This window comes from Mesitornis unicolor, unplaced genomic scaffold, assembly GCF_000695765.1.
Source record: "Mesitornis unicolor isolate BGI_N332 unplaced genomic scaffold, ASM69576v1 scaffold2073, whole genome shotgun sequence".
Lineage (NCBI taxonomy): Eukaryota > Metazoa > Chordata > Aves > Mesitornithiformes > Mesitornithidae > Mesitornis > Mesitornis unicolor.
In genome coordinates, this window is record NW_010176553.1 from 43,937 (window position 1) to 52,503 (window position 8,567).

The following is an 8,567-nucleotide window of genomic DNA, read 5'->3' on the forward strand; positions in this document are numbered from 1 at the left end:
TCCTGGTGATGTAACTAAAACTGCAGGTGTGTCTGACCTGCAGGATTCTACCCCTTCCTCATTGATATACGTGATAACACAAAGCAACTCCTGGCTGCTTCTACCACAGGGGACATGAAAAAAAGATTTCATTCTAAGAAAGTCCTAAGAGAACTTACAAAGAGAAAAATCTATCGATTAATTACTGAGAGGCAGATTATTCTCACCCTCTCACAACACAAAAAACAGTGCTATTTAATGAAATGCAACAAATTCTAAAACAGTCATGGAAAAGACTTGCAAATGTACAATTAGACTGTGGAAGTCACTGTCACAGGATATCTTGAATAGTTTTTAGAAGGGATGTTGAAAGGATATAAAAATCTACTGCTGGAAAACCTAAATATCTTGCAAAGCTCTAAAATTCTAGGCGTGGCTAGGATGAGACTCCAATTTAACCACTGCCCTTTGCATTTCTTTACACCTTTCTAGCAAGCAGGTGGTGTGCACAAATGATAGAGACTACTGCAACCCAGCCCTGTCCAGGATGATAGTTTTTGGGTGCACACCAATAGTGCATTGCACGTTCATATTTAGCCTGCTTCTTGCTAACAGCTCCAGGTCCTTCCAGATTTGCTGTTTTCCAAATAACTGCCTGGAACCAATCTGTATTTGCATTGTTTACTTCTCTTCCCTGGGTGTATGAATTTACATTTATTAGCACTGAACTGAATCTTATTGCATTCAGCCCACTGATCCGATTCTTCATGGCTACTCTGCCGTTAGGATTTGTGGTAATAAATAATTCACTGTCTTAGGTTTAGTTTGCTTTCTTTCCAATTTCAGCACCGCCCTCCTCTAACTTGCTAATGAAACTGTTAAATAAATTGTATCCCATTACTGTCCTAAACAGTATCCCCCTGTCCAAAGTCTCTTCATTAACAATTACTCTGCTAACCAAGCAGTGCTCCTCTGATGTCTATGTAGTTTTGAAGTTGCTATTTATGCATTTATTTATTACAGCACTGCTCCAAACTGGGAATCAACTGTTCAGAGATCCCCAGAGCCCATGGGATTCCATTACAGCCCACAAGCGCATTTGAAATTCGTATGTTACAAAATCACCAGTTTCAACTATTACACTGGTAATTCCACTGTGTGTGTTTGAGCTGAGTATCTTTCAGGCTTTTCCCCTCCAGTTCTTTGCAGACATCATAAAACATTGGTTTTTAGAAGTTCTTCTGTATCCTCTATGAAGATTATACTTCCATGAAAGTCGGTAAAGTCCAAGGACAATCTTCACAGAGTATTAGGACTTCTAAAACACCTGGTATCAACTATCCTGATCGAGTATATCCACACTGAACGTCTACACTTGATCTTCAACGTAGTCCTGGAGATGTCCGTGTCTCTGTTTCTATACCACACACTTATATCCACCCCAAAAAGGCAGCTTTCACAATTTTTGTCTACTCTGTTAACAAAAAACCCCAACATATAAAGATAAAAAGCAAGTAGGTGCCAAAAGCAAGCTCCAACAGAACATATTGGCATTTTTTGATTAAATTAAGTAGTGTGATATATGGATGAAAGCACAAAGAGTTGAAGGGTTTATAAATACATACATATATATACACATAAGAACCCCTTCAATACTTTGTATGAAGATGTATGTACTTGTAATGGTAACACTCAATTCGGAACTTGATCACAGCAGGGGGAAAAGAGCCACCACAGATTTCAAAAGATGGCTATCTGAGCTTCAAAACAGTTTTTCCTGCAGTTCTGGTTGTTCTGCTGTTCCTTCACAATACACACACACGCACACTGAAGTCTCAAAGCAAAAGATCTTAAAATAAGTTTACCATTTGCCAATGATCTTATTGACGTAGCCAGCTTTCTTCAGCAATTCTGGAAGCAGTAATTCAGAATCTGGGATTCCTCCTACTATATCCTGTGGTGTGTATGCTGCGTGAAGCAAACAAACCTTTTTGACTCTTAGAAATATTAAAGCAAACAGCTCGTAGCTACCCGTCATTAAATGCACTGCTACTGGATGAGAAATAGTAATCCCAGCAATATCAACCCTTGGAAGTCCTCCCAGGCCACGAGATGAAGAGAACAAGTTGATTCAGGGAGACCAAAGGGAGATTTCCACCCACTTGTACACCACAGCCAATAATAAAGGAGGCTGCCATTGCAAAATGAAGGCGAGACCCTTGAAAGGGGGATCATAAAGAAAGCAAGTGCTTTAGGTGTGCATTGGAGTTACCTTTACTCTTGCAAATTTGCTTTATATTTAACATTTTTCTAAAATGAAGGCATTTTTTTTCCTAAATCAAACGGTTAATAAACTTGCTTAGACTGACAAAAATCACGTCTCCCTCAGTCCACAGTTCTCTGGCCCTTGAGAATCTAAGATGTGACTTTGGTTAGGACAGCGATAGCCAAGCACGCTTGCTGATACGCAGTGTGAATCAGTACGTAGCTGCTGAGTCTTGCTGGTCTCACATGGTGTCTGTCATGCTGGAACCAATGACAGGAACCAAAATCAACCCAGGGACGTTACAGAACTGGTTATGAACTGGTAATCTTCCCTGGAAGAACCACAACACTGCTATAAAACCACCCAGGCTGAACTGGTTGGAAAACTGGCTGCTGACTGAAAGCACAAGCAGCTGGTTCCTTACTCCGGGTGTTAACATCCACCCCACGTGATTTTCTTTCACCAGACACCAATTAGACTGCCCAGAGGAAACACTTCTCAGCCAGCAGAAGCAAATGGCTCAACCAGCCTTGTTTACATCTCTTCATTTGAGGAGGTTTTCTGCTTGATGAGGAGGAAGCAATAAATTTCACGCTTATTACCAGCAGTTAACGTGGTAATCTTTTAGTGCCACTCCGGAATATCCACAGGGGAAGATCACCGAGTCAAGTCTTTGTACAAAGCAAAACACCCTGCAAAGCGCAGAGGGAAATCGAGAGAGGAAGGCACATGAGGAATGAAGCCCATACCGTTTCTGGCGTGTCCATTCGTGGTGTAAAAACCATTCCTGACTGGGAGACGGCCCGTCAACAGTGCTGCCCTTGCTGCAAATAACCACAAGAAATGTTTTATTTTACATGCATTCTCTGCTTAATATTAATATTATCATATAACAACTGAGGACAGTGCATTGACTGAAGCATGCCAACGTCATTTTGCCACAGCCAGCTGCTAAGATCACCCACATCAGAAGAGGCAGCCCCTCCCCTCTCCAGTGAGAGGAATGGTACAACACCACTCGAGTTATTCCACAACAAATCAGACTGAAATTTGGCCTCTTTATTAAATTACTCACTGCTGAAGAGTAATTCCTTTCAATAGTCAACATAGCAGCCTCCTATCTCAGTAATTCTAGAAGGAATACCTGACACATATATTTAAGAGGAAATCATAACACAAACTGATTACATGCTTAAGGCTAAATTTTCAAGCTTGCCTGACAAAATACATGTAATAGAGGAGAGCGAGCTGTCCAGCTCTGACAATAAAAGTCAGTCCTGGCTGCAGGAAACATTTAAACAGATGTTAAACTTTAAGCATATGCAGTACCACCACTGGACTTAGCGGGACTGCAGCATATTTAAAATGCCTTTTCTGATACAGGATGTCATCAGCACACTGACAAATTATATCCAAAATGAAAGCCGAAATAAAAAGCCCCTGTTCCTCATTTTTGTTTCAGTTCTTGGCTGTCTATTAGGTTTGAGGGAAAAAAGAAAGGAAAAAACCCCACCCCACAGAAAAAAAACAATAAAGATAAAAATATCTGCATCTCCCAGACCCAAACGTTTCTTTTATCTCTTGTTCCATCCCCAAGAATCTTGCAGGCCACCAGGGTCAAAAGCTGGACGTAACCTCCTGCCATTCCTTGTGTGAAAGCCTCACCAAAACGAATGGAGTTGGACAAACTACACCATGATCAGCAACAGTTTAGATACTGCTTTGTCTGCTTATCCCAAAATAAGAAAGACCAAAAAAATGCAATGACCAAAGCTAGAATACTGAACCAGAGAATGTTTTAAAAAATCCTTCAGCTGGACTGATTCGATCACTAAAACACTGCTCTGTACGAACTGGAGATTGCAGGTTTTCCAGTCGACCCATAAATAAAAAGGGAGCAAAATGCCAGATCAAAGCACCAAATCCAAGCTCTGCCCTGCGGGTAATCACAGGGTTGGTTGGTAGTTCGTGTCAGGTGCTGGCAAACGTCCCAATCTTCTCAGGAGGTGGCACGCTTATCTGCTAGTTTAAAACTCAAGTTTACTTACACGGAGAGCAGAGGGGGTTGGCAGTATAGAAATCCAGGAAAAGCATCCCTTCTGAAGCCATCTGGTCCAAGTTGGGAGTTTCCTTAGAAGGCTCTCCAAAAGCTCCCAAATCACCCCAACCCATCTGCAGAAAGAACACACCAAAAGATGTAAAAGTACTTTAAGTCTTCCACGACGACAATGCTTCTGGGCCCACATAACACTTTTATTGTCTCCATTCCTAAATCTTTATAGTGCTCATCTCCTTATTTAGGGAGTACTTCACAAATGTCATAAAAATGATCTTCCCCAACCCTGCGAAGCAAGGAACCATTACAGTTTTCACTGGCAAATGGGAAACAGAGGCACACACGAAATTAAATGATGTGCTAACAGGCATTAAAACACTCGTAGCAGAATCAAGCGAGAACCCCAATGGCTTCACTCTTACTCAAGTGCCCGAGGACTGGCAAGTGTACAAAAAACAGAGAAGAAAAGGAAGTTACACAAGATATACTCAGTGTTGTACAACTGCAAAGGGTGACCCTTCAGTCCCTGGCTACGTGGCTTTGTGTTGGACCACTGACCCCAGGACTGCTGAATCTGTCTCTCCAGCTGTGTGCATGTAATGAGAAAAGCAAGGAAAAAGCCTAAACTCAAAAGCAGCGCTGCAGGAAAGGAGAGAGAGTTCATTTTAAAAAGCAAGCTCTGGAGAGAAACCTGCCACAGGCATCGTATGATGTCACTCTGCTTATTTGCAAGGCAGTGGCTTCACCCCGCGTCTTCCCCCTAATTCAGAGAGGTCACACGCCAGGAGAACCATCAAATTACCATCACGTTGTCTACATTCATTGCTGAAAACTATTACTGGTAATAATACAAATAAAAGTAAGTGACTTAAATCAGAAGGTTCTAGAAGGGAACATCTTAATGAGCAATTAGGCACCGTGGTTGCTAGAGATTATATTATGCTTTAAAAAAGGCAATAGCTTTCTTTAATACAGATGTGTATCAGGTGAGCAACTGATATGGAGGGTGTAATGTATTGAGATCTTTAGGAAACCATCTGTCTGGTCCCATTTGAGAGTCTAACATTTTCTCTGCAGTCGAGCAGTTTGGAAAAGAAAACTGTTGGAGAGCTGCAGAGCTGGTTGCTGAGGTTTGAGTGAGGAGCAATTAAATGATACCACCTAACACTAGGATGTGGAATTAAAACTGATTCAATGGGATCACCCCCGAGTTCTCAATTCAAGCACTACAGGCCTGGGGATGAGTGGCTGGAAAGGACCTGGGGTGTTGGTGGCAGCAATGCCCATGAGCCAGCAATGTGCCCTTGAGCCAAGAAGGCCAACGCCATCCTGGGGTGGATGAGAAGGGGTGGTTGTAGGGCAGAGAGGTTCTCCTGCCCCTCTGCTCTGCCCTGCTCACACCACAGCTGCAATCTTGTGTCCAGTGCTGGGCCCTCAGCTCAAGAAGGACAGGAACTGCTTGAAAGAGTCCAGCAGGGCCACAAAGATGATGGAGGGAGTGGAGCATCTCCTGCTGAGGAGCGGCTGAGGGAGCTGGGGCTCTTGAGCTTGGAGCAGAGGAGACTGAGGGCTGCCCTCATTCCTGGGGATCCATTTGGAAAGGGCAGTGTCAGGAGGAAGGAGCCAGGCTCTGCTCTGGGATGGCCAATGCCAGGACAAGGGGCAATGGTCCCAAGCTGGAGCACAGGAGGTTCAAGCTGAAGATGAGGACAAACTTTGTCAGTGTGAGGGTTATGGAGCATGGCCCAGGCTGCCCAGAGAGGTTGTGGAGTCTCCTTGTGTGGAGACACCCAAAGCCCTGGCCGTGTTCCTGTGTGACTGCTCTGGTGATCCTGCTGTGGCAGGGGTTGCACTGGGGGAGCTTTCCAGGTCCCTGCCAACTCCTCACATTCTGGGATTCCTCAGTATCTTTATCATCAAGGACAAAATTAAAAAACAATATCGTGTTGCTCTAATTCACACACAATGACAGAGCCACAGAAGTTACTGAAGGATCAAAGGAAAAAGACCATCGAGAGGTATTTTTAATGAACAGCGTATTAAATAAATAAATAGCTCACAGAAGCTCCAATCAGGATCTGTGCCTCATCATTTCTCGACTCATGCCAGCACTTCTAGAGTGGGATAATCACTGTTCCCAAGGAGCTTTCATCTTGAAAATTACAAATGCCAGCTTGGGGAGAAATATTCCTGAACAGAAAATTGAGACAGACTGCCCGAGGCTCGACTGGTCAGAAGAACCAGGCTTACAAGGTAATTATCTTGTACAGGAGTGTTGAAATCCTCTGAAAACAACGGCGAGACAGTCACGTTGAATTGGCAGAACGGAGCTAAACAGGCGATAAGAGCTCACCCACCCTTCGAGTCACATCCCCACCCTCTTAGCTTTTCGAGTAGCTTAAAACCACACACAATGCATTTCTATCACCTGAAAGATGACGTGACAATATCAGAAATAAAGCAAAACAGGAAGATGGTAGCAACTTGAACGTGTTGGAAATGAATCTATTTTCTTACCTATGTGGCTAAGACCAGGGTGTAAAAGTGAAAAGACTTTTAGTTAAAAGCAAATCTGATCATTTCTGCTCTTTAATGATTTATTGCTCCCTTCTCCAGTTCTGAAACATTTCCTGGATGCTACTGGAGTTTCTTTGTCTACACTTGAACGTGCACCTTATTCAGTGCTATTACAACTACATCCATCACTGGTAGTAGAAGATATTGCCACAGCTGCTTTTGTAAGCTCCAAAACCAAGTCTTAACTTGAGAATGATTCTTATCAAGACTTGAAAAAATCACCAAGACACCTTGATTTTCAGCCTGCAGAAACCTTTGCCAAGGACTGCGGAGTTAATTGCTCAGTCATTATGAATGGACTGGTAGATAAGAAAATTAAGGCTTCTAGATAAGGTACGTAGGTGTGTAAACACCAGTTCCAAAAGGCTTGCATATGGACTTGACTTTATAGATCTGAGAAGCCTCATTTGCATACAAGGAATAACGAGAGGTTTGGGTGAATGCTGCAATGTCTCTAATGGAGGTGGCTCAGGGCAGCTCTGCTCCAAAGGAGGGCCAGGGCCTGGGCCTTCCTTTCAATTCTTCACCATTTTTCACACAAAATCTGGAAAAGACTCAAGAAAGAAACCACACCATGACAGCTTTGAGAGTAAGTTCTTACAAACTTATTCCAATGTTCCTGCTTATTTCAATCAAACTTTTCCAGATCATCCCATCGACCTATGAGTGGTGCTTGAGTCACTGCGCTGAAGACCTCTGACCATGAATCATGATACAGCCCCTGCTCACACGCTGTCCCATAAAGGAACCAGCAAAGGGAACAGACGAGGAGCCCACGCCACCTGGAAAGGATGATGTGCCAACCTGGAAACTTGGGTCGTGCCCATCAGGGAGAGCTCTGCTCCACAGAGTCAGTAACAGAGCTCCAGGGAGCACAACGAAGCAAATAAATGCTCAACACATGCTCTCAAAACACAAGCCTTGCCAGGCCCAAAAACCAGCCCTCAATGTGCACTTAGGAGGACATCCAAAAGAGTAATTTGCAGGATAAGACTCACGGAGAGCCAACCTGACGAAACCTCTATTTAAAGAGCCAAGCCTGGTTCTTCTGCCTCAGCACCAGCGCAGCTCTGGACCCAGCCCACGCACCATGACGCTCCCGTGAGCTCAGGGACCACCACCACAGCATCTCTGCCGTTCCATGCACGCACCACGACCAAACTTCCCAGACATCAGCAGAACGTTTCTGACAGCGGCCCTGCCTGCAAGGCACAGGCACTCAATCTATGCCATGCTGAGCACCCATCTCCAGGGCCTGGGAGAAGGTGACCGCCACAGGAGCCCCTCCAGCAGCCCCAGAAGCCACACTCTCACCCCAGTGACAAGCTCCCCTAGCCCACACCCTGTAACAAGCACCCTATAGCTCTGAGGACCCAATTTCCCCTCAGCCACACCGACCCCTTCCCAAGAACCTAACTTCCCTTTTAGGGACAGGTACCCAACCCCCTTCTTGGACATAAACACCCCCCTCCACCCTAACAGCCCCTCACTGCCACCCCCCTCAGTATCACCACTCCAAAGTGACTTTCTCCCAGTGATACGAGTCCGTGTATCCCAGTGACAAATATCCCGGCCCCCTCGCACCCCCCATGGCCCCACTCACGTCGTCCATGAGGAGGAGGAGGATGTTGGGGGGCGCGGAGGCCGCGGCGGGGCCCAGGGCCCAGCAAAGGCAAAGGGAAACCAGCA

At 44.7% G+C, this 8,567-nt stretch overlaps 1 protein-coding gene across 1 annotated transcript in view; it reads right to left on the reverse strand.

Annotated features, from left to right (window-relative positions):
• Nucleotides 1-8,559, reverse strand: part of GALNS (galactosamine (N-acetyl)-6-sulfatase) — a 44,826-nt gene extending 36,267 nt beyond the window's left edge. Inside the window, exons 1-4 of the mRNA XM_010181765.1 lie at nt 8,482-8,559; nt 4,294-4,417; nt 2,995-3,069; nt 1,845-1,947 (exon numbers count right to left, since the gene is read on the reverse strand). Of these exons, the coding sequence (XP_010180067.1) occupies nt 1,845-1,947; nt 2,995-3,069; nt 4,294-4,417; nt 8,482-8,490 (311 nt within the window). The 5' untranslated portion in view covers nt 8,491-8,559. The remainder of the gene's footprint in view (nt 1-1,844; nt 1,948-2,994; nt 3,070-4,293; nt 4,418-8,481) is intronic.
• Nucleotides 8,560-8,567: the final 8 nt, after the last annotated feature.